The 19,530-nt window shown below is 37.2% G+C and overlaps 1 protein-coding gene across 1 annotated transcript in view; it reads left to right on the top strand.

Annotated features, from left to right (window-relative positions):
* LOC131693014 (MOXD1 homolog 1) overlaps nucleotides 1–19,530 on the top strand; it is a 102,492-nt gene that overhangs the window by 70,990 nt on the left and 11,972 nt on the right. Inside the window, exon 2 of the mRNA XM_058980461.1 lies at nucleotides 7,945–8,097. Coding sequence (XP_058836444.1) covers nucleotides 7,945–8,097 — 153 coding nt within the window. The remainder of the gene's footprint in view (nucleotides 1–7,944; nucleotides 8,098–19,530) is intronic.

Here is a 19,530-nt window from a genome sequence, read left to right on the forward strand (position 1 = left end):
ATTTTGCACCTTTTTGCCTTTCTCAATAGAAAGGTATTGCAATTGCTCTGAAAACCGACTTTTTAACGGAGGCCCGGAGAGCCGAGTGACATATACCATTCGATTCAGTTCGTCGAGTTCGGCAAATGTCTGTGTGTGTATGTATGTGTGTGTGTATGTGCGTCTGTGTGTGTACGCGAACACAATCTCACTCACTTTTCTCAGAGATGGATGAACCGATTTTTACAAACTTAGTCCCAAATGAAAGGTGCAACGTTCCCATAGGCTGCTATTGAATTTCTAATGGATCCGACTTCCGGTTCCGGAATTACAGGGTGATGAGTACGATCACGCAGAAAACGTCGATTTTAAGAAATTCTGCAATGAATGTATAATGGTGAAATTTTTCCAAAATGTGACCACAACTGCTTCGATTTGTAGTACTAGGTCATTAACAGCCATTCAAAGTCTCTTTGGTCACATTGGCCACCATCATCGGTTCCGGAAGCCCCGGCGGAAGTATCCAAATTCAGAGTAACAGTCACATCGGTTTCTCGGAGATGGCTAGACCGATTCGACTAAACTTGACCTCAAATGAAAGGTATTGCGTCCCCGTAAATGGCTATTAAATTTTATCCCCAACCGACTTCCGGTTCCGGAGTTACGGGTTGTGGCGTGCGATCACATAGCAAATTGTGATTCAAACCGATACCCCGATGGAAGCAAAAAAGGTTAAAATTTCGCTAAAATGTCTCTCAAATAACTTAACTTTGCAGTTCTAGGTCACCGACGGCCAAACAAACTTTCGTGGACTACATTGACCACCATAGACGGTTCCGGAAGTGCCCGGGAAAAGCGGCCATCTTTCATAACTAGCAAACTCATATCAGTTTCTCGGAAATGGTTGGGCCGATTTTCACAAACTTAGTCCCAAATGATAGCTATATTATCTCCACAGATGTCTGTAACATTTCGCACGGACCGCTTGTATGGTTCCGGAAATATAGACTGAACGGTCCGGTCACACATGAAATTCCCATATAAGCCGGAACTCAAAATTTTTTCAAAAGGGGGAACCCCATGAAATTTCAGAAATCGAATTCGTATTTTTGATGCCAAACATCTTTAAAATGCATGAAACGTCGAGATTTTATGTTATCACGAAATTTTTTTTTTTGGAAATCGACTTTTTGGGACTTTGCCGATTTTGCACCTTTTTGCCTTTCTCAATAGAAAGGTATTGCAATTGCTCTGAAAACCGACTTTTTAACGGAGGCCCGGAGGGCCGAGTGACATATACCATTCGATTCAGTTCGTCGAGTTCGGCAAATGTCTGTGTGTGTATGTATGTGTGTGTGTATGTGCGTCTGTGTGTGTGTACGCGAACACAATCTCACTCACTTTTCTCAGAGATGGATGAACCGATTTTTACAAACTTAGTCCCAAATGAAAGGTGCAACGTTCCCATAGGCTGCTATTGAATTTCTAATGGATCCGACTTCCGGTTCCGGAATTACAGGGTGATGAGTACGATCACGCAGAAAACGTCGATTTTAAGAAATTCTGCAATGAATGTATAATGGTGAAAATTTTTCCAAAATGTGACCACAACTGCTTCGATTTGTAGTACTAGGTCATTAACAGCCATTCAAAGTCTCTTTGGTCACATTGGCCACCATCATCGGTTCCGGAAGCCCCGGCGGAAGTATCCAAATTCAGAGTAACAGTCACATCGGTTTCTCGGAGATGGCTAGACCGATTCGACTAAACTTGACCTCAAATGAAAGGTATTGCGTCCCCGTAAATGGCTATTAAATTTTATCCCCAACCGACTTCCGGTTCCGGAGTTACGGGTTGTGGCGTGCGATCACATAGCAAATTGTGATTCAAACCGATACCCCGATGGAAGCAAAAAAGGTAAAAATTTCGCTAAAATGTCTCTCAAATAACTTAACTTTGCAGTTCTAGGTCACCGACGGCCAAACAAACTTTCGTTGACTACATTGACCACCATAGACGGTTCCGGAAGTGCCCGGGAAAAGCGGCCATCTTTCATAACTAGCAAACTCATATCAGTTTCTCGGAAATGGTTGGGCCGATTTTCACAAATTTAGTCCCAAATGATAGCTATATTATCCCCACAGATGTCTGTAACATTTCGCACGGACCGCTTGTATGGTTCCGGAAATATAGACTGAACGGTCCAGTCACACATGAAATTCCCATATAAGCCGGAACTCAAAATTTTTTTCAAAGGGGGGACCCCATGAAATTTCAGAAATCGAATTCGTATTTTTGATGCCAAACATCTTTAAAATGCATGAAACGTCGAGATTTTATGTTATCTCGAAAATTTTTTTTTTTATAAAAATCGACTTTTTGGGACTTTGCCGATTTCGCACCTTTTTGCCTTTCTCAATAGAAAGGTATTGCAATTGCTCTGAAAACCGACTTTTTAACGGAGGCCCGGAGGGCCGAGTGACATTTACCATTCGATTCAGTTCGTCTAGTTCGGCAAATGTCTGTGTGTGTATGTATGTGTGTGTGTATGTGCGTCTGTGTGTGTGTACGCGAACACAATCTCACTCACTTTTCTCAGAGATGGATGAACCGATTTTTACAAACTTAGTCCCAAATGAAAGGTGCAACGTTCCCATAGGCTGCTATTGAATTTCTAATGGATCCGACTTCCGGTTCCGGAATTACAGGGTGATGAGTACGATCACGCAGAAAATGTCGATTTTAAGAAATTCTGCAATGAATGTATAATGGTGAAAATTTTTCCAAAATGTGACCACAACTGCTTCGATTTGTAGTACTAGGTCATTAACAGCCATTCAAAGTCTCTTTGGTCACATTGGCCACCATCATCGGTTCCGGAGTTACGGGTTGTGGCGTGCGATCACATAGCAAATTGTGATTCAAACCGATACCCCGATGGAAGCAAAAAAGGTAAAAATTTCGCTAAAATGTCTCTCAAATAACTTAACTTTGCAGTTCTAGGTCACCGACGGCCAAACAAACTTTCGTTGACTACATTGACCACCATAGACGGTTCCGGAAGTGCCCGGGAAAAGCGGCCATCTTTCATAACTAGCAAACTCATATCAGTTTCCCGGAAATGGTTGGGCCGATTTTCACAAACTTAGTCCCAAATGATAGCTATATTATCCCCACAGATGTCTATAAAATTTCGCACGGATCGCTTGTATGGTTCCGGAAATATAGACTGAACGGGCACACATGAAATTCCCATATAAGCCTGAACTCATATTTTTTTTTTCAAAGGGGGGACCCCATGAAATTTCAGAAATCGAATTCGTATTTTTGATGCCAAACATCTTTAAAATGCATGAAACGTCGAGATTTTATGTTATCTCGAAAAATTTTTTTTTTATAAAAATCGACTTTTTGGGACTTTGCCGATTTCGCACCTTTTTGCCTTTCTCAATAGGTATTGCAATTGCTCTGAAAACCGACTTTTTAACGGAGGCCCGGAGGGCCGAGTGACATTTACCATTCGATTCAGTTCGTCTAGTTCGGCAAATGTCTGTGTGTGTATGTATGTGTGTGTGTATGTATGTGTGTGTGTATGTGCGTCTGTGTGTGTGTACGCGAACACAATCTCACTCACTTTTCTCAGAGATGGATGAACCGATTTTTACAAACTTAGTCCCAAATGAAAGGTGCAACGTTCCCATAGGCTGCTATTGAATTTCTAATGGATCCGACTTCCGGTTCCGGAATTACAGGGTGATGAGTACGATCACGCAGAAAATGTCGATTTCAAGAAATTCTGCAATGAATGTATAATGGTGAAAATTTTTCCAAAATGTGACCACAACTGCTTCGATTTGTAGTACTAGGTCATTAACAGCCATTCAAAGTCTCTTTGGTCACATTGGCCACCATCATCGGTTCCGGAAGCCCCGGCGGAAGTATCCAAATTCAGACTAACAGTCACATCGGTTTCTCGGAGGTGGCTAGACCGAATCAACCAAACTTAGTCTCAAATGAAAGATGTTGCGTCCCCGTAAATGGCTATTAAATTTTATCCCCAACCGACTTCCGGTTCCGGAGTTACGGGTTGTGGCGTGCGATCACATAGCAAATTGTGATTCAAACCGATACCCCGATGGAAGCAAAAAAGGTAAAAATTTCGCTAAAATGTCTCTCAAATAACTTAACTTTGCAGTTCTAGGTCACCGACGGCCAAACAAACTTTCGTTGACTACATTGACCACCATAGACGGTTCCGGAAGTGCCCGGGAAAAGCGGCCATCTTTCATAACTAGCAAACTCATATCAGTTTCTCGGAAATGGTTGGGCCGATTTTCACAAACTTAGTCCCAAATGATAGCTCTATTATCCCCAGAGATGTCTGTAAAATTTCGCACGGACCGCTTGTATGGTTCCGGAAATATAGACTGAACGGTCCGGTCACACATGAAATTCCCATATAAGCCGGAACTCTAATTTTTTTTTCAAAGGAGGGACCCCATGAAATTTCAAAAATCGAATTCGTATTTTTGATGCCAAACATCTTTAAAATGCATGAAACGTCGAGATTTTATGTTATCTCGAAAAAAATTTTTTTTATAAAAATCGACTTTTTGGGACTGCCGATTTTGCACCTTTTTGCCTTTCTCAATAGAAAGGTATTGCAATTGCTCTGAAAACCGACTTTTTAACGGAGGCCCGGAGGGCCGAGTGACATATACCATTCGATTCAGTTCGTCGAGTTCGGCAAATGTCTGTGTGTGTATGCATGTGTGTGTGTGTGTGTGTGTGTGTGTGTATGTGCGTCTGTGTGTGTGTGTACGCGAACACAATCTCACTCACTTTTCTCAGAGATGGATGAACCAATTTTTACAAACTTAGTCCCAAATGAAAAGTTCAACGTTCCCATAGGCTGCTATTGAATTTCTAATGGATCCGACTTCCGGTTCCGGAATTACAGGGTGATGAGTACGATCACGCAGAAAACGTCGATTTTAAGAAATTCTGCAATGAATGTATAATGGTGAAAATTTTTCCAAAATGTGACCACAACTGCTTCGATTTGTAGTACTAGGTCATTAACAGCCATTCAAAGTCTCTTTGGTCACATTGGCCACCATCATCGGTCCCGGAAGCCCCGGCGGAAGTATCCAAATTCAGAGTAACAGTCACATCGGTTTCTCGGAGATGGCTAGACCGATTCGACTAAACTTGACCTCAAATGAAAGGTATTGCGTCCCCGTAAATGGCTATTAAATTTTATCCCCAACCGACTTCCGGTTCCGGAGTTACGGGTTGTGGCGTGCGATCACATAGCAAATTGTGATTCAAACCGATACCCCGATGGAAGCAAAAAAGGTAAAAATTTCGCTAAAATGTCTCTCAAATAACTTAACTTTGCAGTTCTAGGTCACCGACGGCCAAACAAACTTTCGTTGGCTACATTGACCACCATAGACGGTTCCGGAAGTGCCCGGGAAAAGCGGCCATCTTTCATAACTAGCAAACTCATATCAGTTTCTCGGAAATGGTTGGGCCGATTTTCACAAACTTAGTCCCAAATGATAGCTATATTATCCCCACAGATGTCTGTAACATTTCGCACGGACCGCTTGTATGGTTGCGGAAATATAGACTGAACGGTCCGGTCACACATGAAATTCCCATATAAGCCGGAACTCAAATTTTTTTTTCAAAGGGGGGACCCCATGAAATTTCAGAAATCGAATTCGTATTTTTAATGCCAAACATCTTTAAAATGCATGAAACGTCGAGATTTTATGTTATCTCGAAAATTTTTTTTTTATAGAAATCGACTTTTTGGGACTGCCGATTTCGCACCTTTTTTCAGTTCAATATTACCGTGGCTGTTTTTTCTTTTTCAAAATTTTAGAACTCGAATGATGATTTATTTTCCTGTATATAGTTGTCATGTGATGTACAATAATAAAATGTAATATATGCATTTAAAAGCTTTTAATGAATATAAACAACGCACACATTCTCGTGATTCATGATTGAGAAAGGCACAATTGCACCGCTAGGTGGATTAAAATAGGTTTTTTTATTAAACTTTGTATGGACATCTACTTGACTAATAATTACTTTAATGTACTCATACATTATTTTATTTTACATGAACTAGTGAAATGATTTTACATAAATCGTGATACCAAGTGACAATAAGCTGAAGAAAGATACAAAATTTCTGATATTTACTATGCTGTGGTACCTACTGTTAATGTTAAACATGTCACACAAAAATCTCACCTCAAACATCATTTAGTATTAGTAAACAAAGTTAGCAGTAATATAGCTGATGATATCGTGACGTGTGAATATGCAATGTAAGAAATATAAGTAAAGCTTTAAAGGAAAGGCATTAAAAACAGTCGAAATTTATGAAATGTAACCCTTTTATATTTTTTGCCTCTACCTAAGGATCTCAACAATATGGAAAAAATGGATTACAGTATATTTTATGTCATTATTTTTTATCTGATTTTTTAAAATTCTCTTGGTCAAGTCTCTCCAGGCCTTGGCCAAGTCTTCCCGCAGTGGGGAGACTTGACCAAAGAAAAACGATCACAGAAAAACTTTTATACCTTTTGAAAAAGTAAACTAAAAATTCTGCAAAAAATCATGAACACCAATACCTTTGCACATTAGGAGCCATACACTAATTACGTAAGGGAATATGGGGGGAGGGGAGTTTCAAAATATCTTACGAATTCTTATCTAAGGGGGAGGGAGGGTTTGTTCTTTCTTACGTAATATCATAAAACAAGTATGAAAAATGAAATCAATAAGGAAAATATTATTTTCATAAGAAAAGGGTACTATTTCTTATTTCTGCCATGAACCTGTATATTACACAAAACGAGCATATATTGTACATCATGGTCAAGGAAGGGCGGACCTCGAATTAAAGTATTTTCCGGCACGATATGATTCCTAAATTAGTTATGGAATATTATTGATTGCTGGCAGCGTGAGGAGCGACTTAATTGTCGATGGTGTTGGAGCAGTTACAACAATTTCTTTACTCTTGATGGTACATTGTTCTGTTCAGGAACTGGAGTCACCATATGCCTTACAAGTTAGGAAGTGTTGATACCGTGTTATTAGGCTAACATCCTTTTTTCAAATTTTCGCTTCCGCAAGGTAGCTGGAAAATGTTCTGTCATGTGATTGTCAAAGATCTTGTAGACCGAATATTTGCAGAGTGTGAACTGTATTTGACTTCAAGAAAATTCGTAGATAGCCATCTAAGAATTTTCTTCAGAGCTACGCGCACGATAAGCGTCACAGTTGGAACGCAGAATTAATTCCCACCAGAAGAGGTTTTACATCACAAGGAACTAATATAGCGAAGCAGACTATAAGGACCAAATCGGAGTTTCTGAATATCTCCCAGCAGTTATTCTGAAACTTCTACTGGGCAAATGCTAATAAAATTACTGCTGATGATTACAGTTGAATTTTGTCAATAATTTTCTTGTAACAATTCTTTAAGTATCGTTTTTGCTATCTTTCTATTTAATGAATTAACAATATCCATTTTTAATTACGAAAATTATGATAAGATCTTACGTAGGGGGGAGGGGGAGTTCTCCAAAATCTTACGAACTCTTATCAGGGGGGGGAGGGGGAGGTTGAAAAGTTCTAAAAAAGCCTTACGTAATTGGTGCATTGCCCCTTATATATCAATGACATTGGAGGAATTGAAAACGTTTTTAGAGATTTATGCAGGTTTAGCTGAAAACCTAATAAAGCTTCCCCATGTTCCCCTAGTTGTCTTAATAACCTTTTTTTCATGCACAGACAAACACAGGAGATTCTTTCATTTGGATTACAAACAATTTCTTCAAATATATTTTGCACCGGAAACTAACGAAATTTCATCTAAACCGGCCTGCCCGATAATCATATCCCACGCCTAACGATGTTTTCCTCTCATTTCAGGATTGTCACGGGGGTAAGGACAGTCAGCGAGCGCCGGTGCAGGATGATACGCAGAATTACCAGGTGGAAGGCGGATTTCAAAATCTAACACACACCATCGTTACATTTCGCCGGGCACTGGAAACGTGCGATCCACATGATGTGATTATCGGGGTAAGTGCCTTAAATGATGTCTGTTGCTATTGTTTTGTGTGTTCATTGTGAACCCTTTAGCAGTCACCTGAAAATCGTTTTTGGGAAAAATGACATTGCGTTACGTTGTTATTATGTTCACATTGGAGGAATTGAAAACGCGATACTTGTTACAATTTTCTGTTATTTTAACTATTCCGACCGGGATGGAACACTGACTTTATCATGTTTAACTGCTGATTATCTTATAAGAGTTGCTAAAGAAATGGTAAGTAGTAGTTGATATCAATCCGACCTATATAAAAACCTCGACATGATAGCCACCATTGTTGGCCGCCTCAATCTCCATCGATCATGGGGAAAGATAAAGGATAGGATAAACGGAAAGTGTTGATGCTTCACCTACTTAAGTGAAGGGCGACGATTGATCAGTTGGAGATTTAAAAGGGAATAAGGGATGATCCATAAATGACGTATCATTTTTTGAGTGATTTTTAACACCCCCCTCCCCCTCGTAGCATTTCGTCACCTCTAAATACCCCCCTGATAATTACGTAGCTTGATGGTAACTCTGCCCCCCCTCGTCGCCGCAATTTTTTTTTAAAAATTCTATTCCCCCTTAAAAAACTAAGTAGCTTGACATGACCCCCTACCCCCGTCACACATCATCACATCATCACAAAACACAAAACTCCCCCCTCCCCCATATAATGCTACGTTATTTATGGATGATCCCTAAGGTGTAAGATTCACTACAAGCTAACTATGCCACTTTTGGATTTTCGAGTGGTAGGATCCACAAAATGTATGTCTGTGTCAGAATTCTTCATAGGCCTCCTGAATATTGAAAAGTAGTGTACTACCTAACCTAAACCTTTTTGATTCAGCGCCAACCCACAGTGTTTTAAAACGTCGTTTTCGTGCTCAAAATTAATAGCGTCTAAACCGTTAACTTTAGAAGTATAGTTTGTTCGGAGAAGTTGTTGTTCTTATGATTGCGCATCTACAGGAGTATACCGCTCAGTAATTAATTGACCTATAAGTGATATACGAAATTTATTTTCCGAACTAAGTTGGAGATTTTGTGTCTTCGGCAAAGTTGTAGTAAATGTTACTACAAAAAAAATTGCTGAAGACACTATATATCTAGCTTTAATAGTTTACAGGTTATGGAACATATTATATGGAAGACCCCTTAAAATTGGTTTTTTCATGATAACTTTTTTAGACATTCTCCTATCTTCTTGAAATCTTCCACAAAGTTGTTTGCGGTATCGAAACACAAATTTTTGCTGAACATAGTTACTTCCTAACTGTCGACTTTAAAAATATATTTAGACGCTATTAATTTTGAGCACGAGAACGACGTTTTAAAACAGCGTGCAACCTGTTTGTCCGAATTTCTATCGATGTATATATGTTTCTGGTTGTTGACGTATAAAAAGTAATTGAATGCTGAAAGCACCAAATCGGGCGTTTGATTATATTGTACCATTAATTCACAAACATTTTGGTTTACGAAACAATGTTTTAGGTCCTATAATAATAAATATATGTTTATTCACAATCACAATCAATAACAATAATAAACAAATGTAATTCATTTCGGACAATTCATTTTTTGACAATTCTCAATGAATTTCACTTCGTGACGCTAATGGTTAGGATACGAATTTGAACTACCAGGCGCTCTCGACCCTCTGGTCTAAAAATGAAAAATTTGACCGTTTTTCTGTTCTGTAAAAAATTGGAAATTACGACTTTGAATATCCACTATTTATATATTTCTTATCCCCGTCATCATTGTCCATTGTATCTGATACCCAGATGTGAGAATTAACCCTCCGACCCCCCTGAATATCTTCAAGAAGCATACAGGCATAACATAATTCGTAATTCATTTCATTCTTTAAATTCGCTTGATGAATTTATTACATTTAATTAATTTGATTCAATTAATTAAATTGATTGTTTAGTGCATTGTGATCACTTTATTCATTTTAGTCATTTGATTGATTTCATTTATTTTATTCATTTTATTCAGTTTATTCATTTTATTTTTTTCCGTTCATACATTATTAGTATTATTAATACTGTTCAGTCATTTCATTTTTTTTATTTCATCTAATTTGCTAATTTGATTCAATTTAATCAATTCTATTAAATTTGTAACCTTTTTTAAACTTTTCTAATTTTTCATTTAATGAGCTAAATTAATTTAATTTATTTTAATAATTTGATCAGATGAATCATTCTACTCATATTACAAATTTGATAAACCTTTTTCATCTTTTACTTTAATCTTTTTCTAATTCCATTCGTTTTATTGATAATAAGTTCTATAATTTATTCAGTTTTCGAGGATTTATTCATGCAGGACTAAAAGATGTGTTCACCACACCTCTAGTTGGGTAATTACTTCACATGCGTTCTGTAATCTAATGAATGATCCAACAGTTGTATGTGTAATAAATGTCTGCTGTCACTGCTAGGTGGATTAAATCGATTTTTTGTATTTCATTCTTCTATCTACCACCGCTAGAAACAACAACCAAGCTATTCAAAGCTGTCTGGATGTACCTTGATAACTTATCAGGACACACATTTGCATATGCCATAACAATCTGACAGTTAATTTTCAAACTTATAACAACCTGATCGATCTGAAACATATTAGGGAAAATAAGAGGAGACATAAATTACTCGAAGAAAGTAGAAACAAAGTTATGACCGTTTTTTCGTCGCTTGCGGTGAAGATGATATCTCACGAATCGCTCAACTGAAATTGGTGAAATGGAGACAAACGTTAGTTTTTAACATTCTCCACTGATTTTACAAGGGGGTTTCGCGAAAAACTTGTTTGAAGAATGGTGACTATTTTCCCTACTAAAAAGACTATTTTCCCTAGAGAAAAAGATTTTGAGAGCTTTTAAATTTTTAATTCCTTTGTTTAATCACTAACTATTGTGAGTATAGATAATTCTGAGAAGTTTCAAATCGATTAGTGCAACGGACGCTTTTCAAGAAATGTTGAGTCGAATTAATCGCGCTAAAAGATTGAAGTATGGATGCATGCACTTGAGCGATGACATGTTATCAAGAGTTGCAATTTCAGTTTTTGTTTTCAGATTGCCATGGAAGTTAGAGTACAAGCAATTGAAGATATGGTTTTCAAATATATGCAATAATTTTTTATCGATTTTTTGGCCCAACTTAGGTGTATAGTCCCCTTGGGGAAATTTAGTTTATCCATACATAATGCATTCATAGAAAAAACTTTGAAATTTTAGTCGCAAAGCATTAGAAATAAATTTATTGTCTGTTTTAAATATTTTGAAGGCCATTTTCTTCCGTATTAGTGCGAAACATCTAAATGTTCTGAATATTCAATCGATATAATATCCCAAGAGAAAGTTATAAGAGTTATAAGAAATGTCTCATTACGGTGTTGAATGGAATAAAAGCGTTTTTTTTATTCGATTTTCTTAGAATTCGATACAAATCAAGCAAATTTACGTGTTCGGAAGTTTTATTTGCGGATGAACCATTCGGTCAATTCGCATTCTGTCTACAACGCTTTAAAAATGTTTGCATTCAACACAGAGTACGAGAAAAGTTTATCCGATGGAGTTTTCCCACTATGTGTAAAAAACGCCTCCGATTCAATAGCAGAGTAGTTCCTTCATATCATAACACACCGATGTTGAATAACGCGAGGACACTTTATGTACAGTCTCTTCCACAAAAAATTAGACAGCACATTAGCAAGACTTCAGTCAATTTTGACGTAGGACTTACGTCTTTCTTTACTATACTGGGTGTCATTGTAATATTTTCCAAACGGAAGCCTTACGTAGGGGAGACTGAGGAGACTTGATCCCCGGGGAGACTTGATCCCATCATTGTAACTCAAAGGCGGATCAGAATACATTAATCGAATATACTATAAAGTTGCGTAGTTTTATCTAAACATAAATTTCATTCACACAGAATAAAGAAATTGGACTTTTGTGTAACCGAATTTTTACCGATTTAAAAAAAAGTCTCAGAAGAACTGAAGAAGATTTATTTTTCAAGTTTTCAAACTTTTATGAAATTGATAAAATCACCCATTACATACTTTACTTTTGCATACAGAATTACAGGAGAATGTCAATTATATGAATACGTTATGATTGAGCTGACTCTTTTGTTCAACTATATTTTTACTAAAGTTTACTGAAATAGATGCTATGGGTTCACTTGATCCCTTCAAATTCGTGGAGATTTGATCCCCTTCGCCATACTTCATACACACCACTGAAAATAACCAAATTCACACCAGAACAATTGAAGTCATTGTTGTCATAAAAAAATGTCAAAAATGAACGCTTCATCGTAAAGAAACATAACTGTAATTGTTTACTACAGTATACGTAGCAACCATTCATCCCACATTTGATGTTCCTCAACCATAATAAAAACAGCTTTCAAATAATTGCACGGAGATTTGGGGAATTCGTAAAAAAATCAGGTGAGAGATGCGTAATATGTAGTAACAAAAATAACAATATCTAATCATAACAATTTAATCAATACTACAATCCATTTATAAAATTGAATGGGGTAATGTACCCGTTTTTACCCTATTAGGAAGGGTACCACATTATTACTACAATAATTTTATTATTTCAGCTTCTTTGATTTGTTATGAAGGTCCATTTTTTTATTTCGATTATTGAGGTTTTAACGTTAAGGTCATTCGCCTCTTATTAAGAGCCAATATAATAACAAAATTGTCTTGAGAATGGTTAAAATCCGCTGTTTGAGCGCAGGAAAATCTCTAATCGAGTACCCCCATTATCGCAATACCATTTGAGTCAATGCGTTGAGCAAAGATGGCAGACGCTGCTCTAACTAAAAGCTTCAGATGGGTATGATGATAGTAGAAACAGGGCAAAAATGGGCTTATTACCCTACATGCTCTTTTAAACACGTTTTCATAAAGGAATCAAGTGTCCCCAAATTAGGGATCGAGTCTCCACTAATCTAAGAATTTTCTATTATTTTGTTGTTTTCCAGAAATGCTCATAGCTCATGTCCAGTATAATATTTCCATGTAATTTTTTTATGATTATTAGTCATCCCTAGAAACAATATAAAACTTCAAAAAAATACATAGTTTTTTATCATTCCACGGAGTTGGACTGAAAAATAAAAAAGGGGATCAAGTCTCCTCAGTCTCCCCTACACTTTGAACCTTAATAGCTTTCCTTCTACTAAACGTATTGCTACTCTTGTTTCATAAACCGGAACGTTCAACGCTTGCTGCCGATATGTTGTTTGCTATGTAAAACTTGTTTAAATAGTTTAAAAAATACTTTTAATACAAATCAACATTAATAATAGAACCTATAAATATGTGTGTCACAGCTTTTCTCAAAGCCAAATACCGAATTCCGTAAAATAGGTAAAACCACCACCACCAATGTATATTGAATCTAAAGAATTAAGAAGAATTTATAACAAAGATGAATAGTTGAAATTAAATCACCCCTTTTTTATTTTTTGTAGTTACAATTTGCACACAGTAACTGCTGTAATGGTAACGTTGCGTGTTACCAATGGTCAGAAATATTTTTTTCATTTCATTTTACACCCCATTTCGTGCTATTTTCCAAAACTCGATTTTTCATCTTTCACTCTTCCAAATAATTGCACTTGTTTATATTAAATTTCACTTACATAGCAGTTGAAAAAAGAGTGCAACGTTCCAAGGTGTAAAAAGTAAGTGTAACGTTCTAAGGTTAAGTTTGCGCTTGTTAATTCTGTACCTTTACCAATGAATCATTATATATTCAAATATGTTTTCAAATTATTCTACAAACTCGGAGGTTTTTGTAAATCCTTCAAGAAAATCAGTGAATTTGGAAACTCTGCCACTAAGCGAAAGCTACACCAAAAAGAATGATGAAAAAATTTGCATTTATCGCACGAAAGGAAGGAAAGGTCTTCCATCTGCACCAAAAAGTGGATAAAAGAGAACACCTGGATCCAAAGAGTGCTCATTCGACGTGAGCTGCGAAAGGGGAATGTTCGTATGCGTGTACGCAGCAGAAACGAATCGCCGGCAAGGTTCGAATCGTTTCAAAACATTTTCGTCTTGTATCACCAAACATAGTTATCCAGTTACCGTGGCAATTAGAAAGTTAGCAAAAGATGAACAAAGCGAAATTGCTTCTGGCAGAGTTTCTGCCAGTATTTTACGAGATTTGTACCCACCATTAGTTTGTTAATGAAAATATATTCAAAATATGAAAGCACAATCAATGAAGGGATTACACCACTGTACAGTACGAAAAAGGCATATTCGGGTATTTCTTAACGCAATGAAGCGAGATCCTTTAAAATGAGATTTATAGTGCCAATTTTGTTGATGGACAAAACGATTTGAATCCACCTAGCAGTATGATAAGATATTTTAGAACTCTAAAAACTTAAAAACTTGATCGATTGAGAACATTTAAACATTATGTTTCGCGATGTTTTTGATAACACAGACTACATAAGACAGTGACAGGGTTCAGAGAAACACTCAAACCAGCCAGGGGACATCAGTACGAGAAATCGCTAAAGCAAAACCAAATCAATGGCAAAGTGACAAATATGGCTTATAAAATAGACGAACTATCGCATAATTACTAATGCTTTGTTAATAAAATATGTTAGTTATTCAATCATTGCAATTATCATTGTAGGGATCAACTGAATTTTCCTATAGGCAAATTTTTTGTTCCGGTTTATATGGGAATTTGACATGTTCGATACGTACGAAATTTTATTGCAGTCTTTAATATCCCTTTTAATTGAGACTGATTTTGTGGAAATCGGCCCAACTAGTTTCGAGAAACTGATGTTAGTTTGTTATTTTTTAAAAGATGATCATTTTTCCGGGACTGCCGGGACATCTTATGGTGGTCAATGTGATCAATGAAACTTTAAAAGTGATGGGGGAAAGAAAGTGTAATGAGGGGTGCAACCAACCGTTATATCTTCCATTTGATACTTAGTTTGATATGGCTCAGTCAACACCGAATAACCGATATAACTTCCGGAATTGTCGATAGTGGCAATAACTTCAACGAATCTTTAATTGGCCATTAGTGATCTAGATTTGCGAAGCGCAGTAACTGGATGTCTATTTCAGTAGAGGTATTACGATTGTAACGGTTTATATGGGAAATTCTAATTATAACGGTTTACATGGCAAATAGTAAGCAACCTATAACTCCGGAACCAAAAGTCAAATCTGAATAAAGTTCAATAGCAGTTAATGGGAGTGCCATATATTTTTTTGAAATCAAGTTTGTAAAAAATCGGTAAAGAATTCGTTGAGTAATAGGTGGGACACTAGGACTTAGGAGTTTGGAAAATTCTCCGAGGAATCAAGAATCGTCATTGGTGGCCAATGTGGTCAAAGCTACTTCGATTGATCATTAGTGATATAGTGATATTTTGGTGAACGATACCAAGCGGCAATTCAGAGGGCGTACCCTTATTCGTCCTACCTTTTGAGCTAATGCGTTGAATAGAGGTAGCAGATATTGCTCTAAATGATGTGTTCAAATGGGTGGGATGAATAGAGGAGCTAAGATAAATTAGTGTGCAGTAACCCTATATAAGTTCTAAAAAGTAAAAGTAAAATCCCCATATGAGTCTAGAATGGCTTGGAAGATCATCAACGTTTTTCAAACGCCTAATATGCTCTACCCATTCCGCTACGAACATTTTGGATTATTCACTGTTACACTGTAAATAACTTTACTCCTAGAACTATGTACATTTTGGAAGATGCACATAGCGTAACAATTCACTTAAATTTATATTCAAGAACATGTAAACATAACCGTCGTTCGCAATTTCTCAGTTTGTTCAGGCGAGTTTTACAATTAAAGAAATAAAAAAAATTATTTCATGTGTCAAAATATATTCTGTTATTATATTTTTATGTCCAATGTTATTATCATTTTTTAAGTGTGTCGTATTGGTGCCGTAGCCTACCCTTAATATAATCTCGCCGCAGGAAAGAAGAAATATTCCATGTTACACTATTTATTATCCCGTCAACTTTATTGTGGAACAGACTGTAATGCACTCAGCCATGTACATTTTTAGATCCAAAAATCCAGATTTACCACCCAATGTAACACGAAGAAGTTTTTTTCGCCAAACCATGTTTGCACCGTCCCGTATTTGACACACTGCTGTTGACTCGTCACCCAAACATTTCGTAGAATGGCAATCTAGCGATGGCACCAGAGCTACCCGCTCTGGATGATTATACTAGATCTGTTCATTTGATGGTCCGGTCGGATAATTCAATGCCTTAACACGCTCGTGGGATAAAAACTAAATCAAAAGCACTTCGTGCAGGCAGTAATATTACATCTAACTTGCCTGTTGAAAAGCGGACGGAAAAGTTTCCAATGAACCAGAGGACACTTTCCGAGTGATATGGAGTCTACATTTTTCGCAACAGTTTGGTAATGGATGATGACTCTAATCGGGTAATTTTATTTTTTGTTTTGATTATAGAGGTTTTAACCTTAGGGCCAATCGCATCTCTTTCGGAATTTATTATTTTCTTTAGAAAAATCTCTAACCCTATATAAGGAGTTAGGAATCGAACCCAGGTGAGCTGCCAACTCAGATACCGATTACACTATGCCCGCCACTCTCTAATGGGATTATTGTTATTGAAACTATTAAATTCTCGGACGGAATTTAATGAAAATGTTTGTAGTAAAGCGAGTATTCGAAATCGCGGGAATTATCCCCTGTTATACATTCTTTTCATGGTTAGGACCCACAATAATATTTCAAAGAACCCAGAATTATTTGAAGCGTAAAATTGACTGACTGGATAACCCTAATCATTCACGTTATCTGACCCTGTCGGCTTCATGGTACCCTAGCAAAATATATAAATCATTCATAAAACTGGTTAATGCAAAAACTTAGAGTTTCGTGACTTTATTTAAAGTATTCCATGAAATTTGTACGTAGTCTTCAGGTTTTGAGTCGGAAACAAAAGTTATTTCTAGATGTACTTTCAAGACTGTAGAAAGAGTTTCATGATTTCACCACACTGCAGTGCACTGTCGCTTGATCAGCATTGTATAAAATACCTAATAGGCACCTAAAATCGCAATTGGAATTGTTTGTCGGCAATTTAAATACGCAATAAATGTTTATCTAAACCCACTAATCATTTAAAGCAAAACCTTGACAATAGGCAGACCTAACGCTACTATCCTACTGACTCTGAACATCCTACTTTTACATTTGCAAGAGAATTGTTTAGTTTAGTGGAATAGAAAAATTATTATTATGAAAATAATAATCGTATTGTACATCGCACAGACTTAGACTAAACACTAACTTAATCCTATTTTTAATCTAAACGATTCTTTACTAATATTAAAATCAAACAAATGATAGACACTATTGAAGAGTTGACAGCAAACATCCAAAGGATTATTCTGGCCGTACTGCGTGCGATGTGTTGAACGTCGGAAAAAATCAATTCTCCGGAAAGATCTTCCCGGAGCGTTGAGGTCGAGTTTTGCTAAAGCGCAGGAGAGTCTATGTTGTCCGTCAGAAGGTCGAAAATGAAAAGTCGTTGCAGAAAGATCCGTCTGTTTCGCAGCGTAGATTGATGAGGATACAGCGATCTTCATATGGAGGAAGCTGGAAACGGTTTTACCAGGGTAACCGACGAAGTGCAAACCAAAGTTAGTCATTGTTGTTGATTCGTACTGCTGTGTTTCGAAACTGTGTGCTCCGATAAATCTGTTTTTCTTGCCGTGAAATATCTTGCATCGTCCAAAAACTGAGCAACGCAGAAGTTTAATTGCCAACAGTAAAATTGAATATATTCGCTGCTTCGAAGATTGTACGTGATCAAACAAAATCGAATTTATCTTTCTCCGCCGGCCGAGACTCGATAGCGCTATTCCCCATTGTTTCGCCTTTTTGTTTGGGATATATCGAAAAATAATACACCGTCGTCATGAACCAGTTGAAGGATAAACCGTGTGGAAAATGTGGAACGGCAATTGGCACATCTGACCCAGCGGTATGTGAAGGCTTTTGTGATGGAATTAGATACTTCCACAAACACTGCACTGGCCTAACGGAAGACGAATTGTTGGCTTGCAACGGCGCAAAAGTAATATGGATGTGTGACAATTGTCGAGTTCTTTTGGAGGATGTAAGATTCCGCAATTCTGTTTGCTCCGTGAAAGCTGCTCATGAGACGCGAGAGAAACAGCGTGACAGTGAAATTCATTCTTTGATGCAGAATGTAGAGTCATTGAATGCTACCGTGGCTGATTTAGTTGAATACACGAAACCGTATTTATCTGCGCAATCCAACAAAAGTGCTGTTTTCAACGCAATCCCTCACCATTCTTCTCCAATAATGCAAACCCGCTCGGAAACAATTCCTTCCGCAACTACAACGAAAGATCGTTTTACGCTATTTTTGTCCAATATTAAAAGCGACGTCAGTGAGCTAGAAGTTTTAACTCTTGTAAACGATTGCTTAAACGTAAACGATTCAGCAAAAGTTAAAAAACTTGTTCCGAGTTGGCAGGATATTTCAACGTTAGACTATGTATCATTTAAAGTGGAGTTGGACGCAAGTATGAGAAAACAGGCTCTTTCACCTAGCACATGGCCACGTGGGGTACGATTCAGAGAATTTCGTGATTTTCGTAATGATGGGCCGTGGAGGCCAAGCGCACAAACGGATTCTCCTCTGTCTCACCGGATCGTCGTTGCTGATTAACATTTTTGTTTAAGTAGTTGAAAATGTGTTATTGTTAAAAATTATGTTGCTGATTGTTTTTTGTTTCTTGTAATTTCTATTAGTAATTGTTGCATTATGTATGTCATTACGTTTTTGCAAGACGTGAATTAGAATTAAGTTTTCAATAAGACATAAATATGTCCGTTGGAATATTAAATACAAATACAAATACAAATACAAATACAAATAAAGTTCTTCTGTACCCGTTACGATTAATGTGTATGGTGTGATACGGAGCCCAAATAGTAACGCCATATTCTAGATTACTGCGTACCAGTGTAATGTATAGTGTTTTAGACAATACACATCAGTGAAATCACGAGTGTTGCGTTTGATGAGTCCAAGTACAGCGTAGGCTTTAGCTATAACGGAAGAGTAATGTGCGGTAAAGCGTAGCTTACAGTCGAGAATGACACCAAGGTCCTTGACGGATACAACTCGTTCTACGGGAGCAGAACACATTGAGTATTCGAACTTAATTGGAGTATGTACTCGTGTAAAAGTGATTGTACTGCATTTTTGAATATTCACACTCATTCCGTTTCTGTCGCTCCAGTTAATGATCCTATCGACGTCCATTTGCAATGCACAACAGTCTACCA

The sequence above is a fragment of the Topomyia yanbarensis genome, chromosome 3 (genome assembly GCF_030247195.1).
Source record: "Topomyia yanbarensis strain Yona2022 chromosome 3, ASM3024719v1, whole genome shotgun sequence".
NCBI lineage: Eukaryota > Metazoa > Arthropoda > Insecta > Diptera > Culicidae > Topomyia > Topomyia yanbarensis.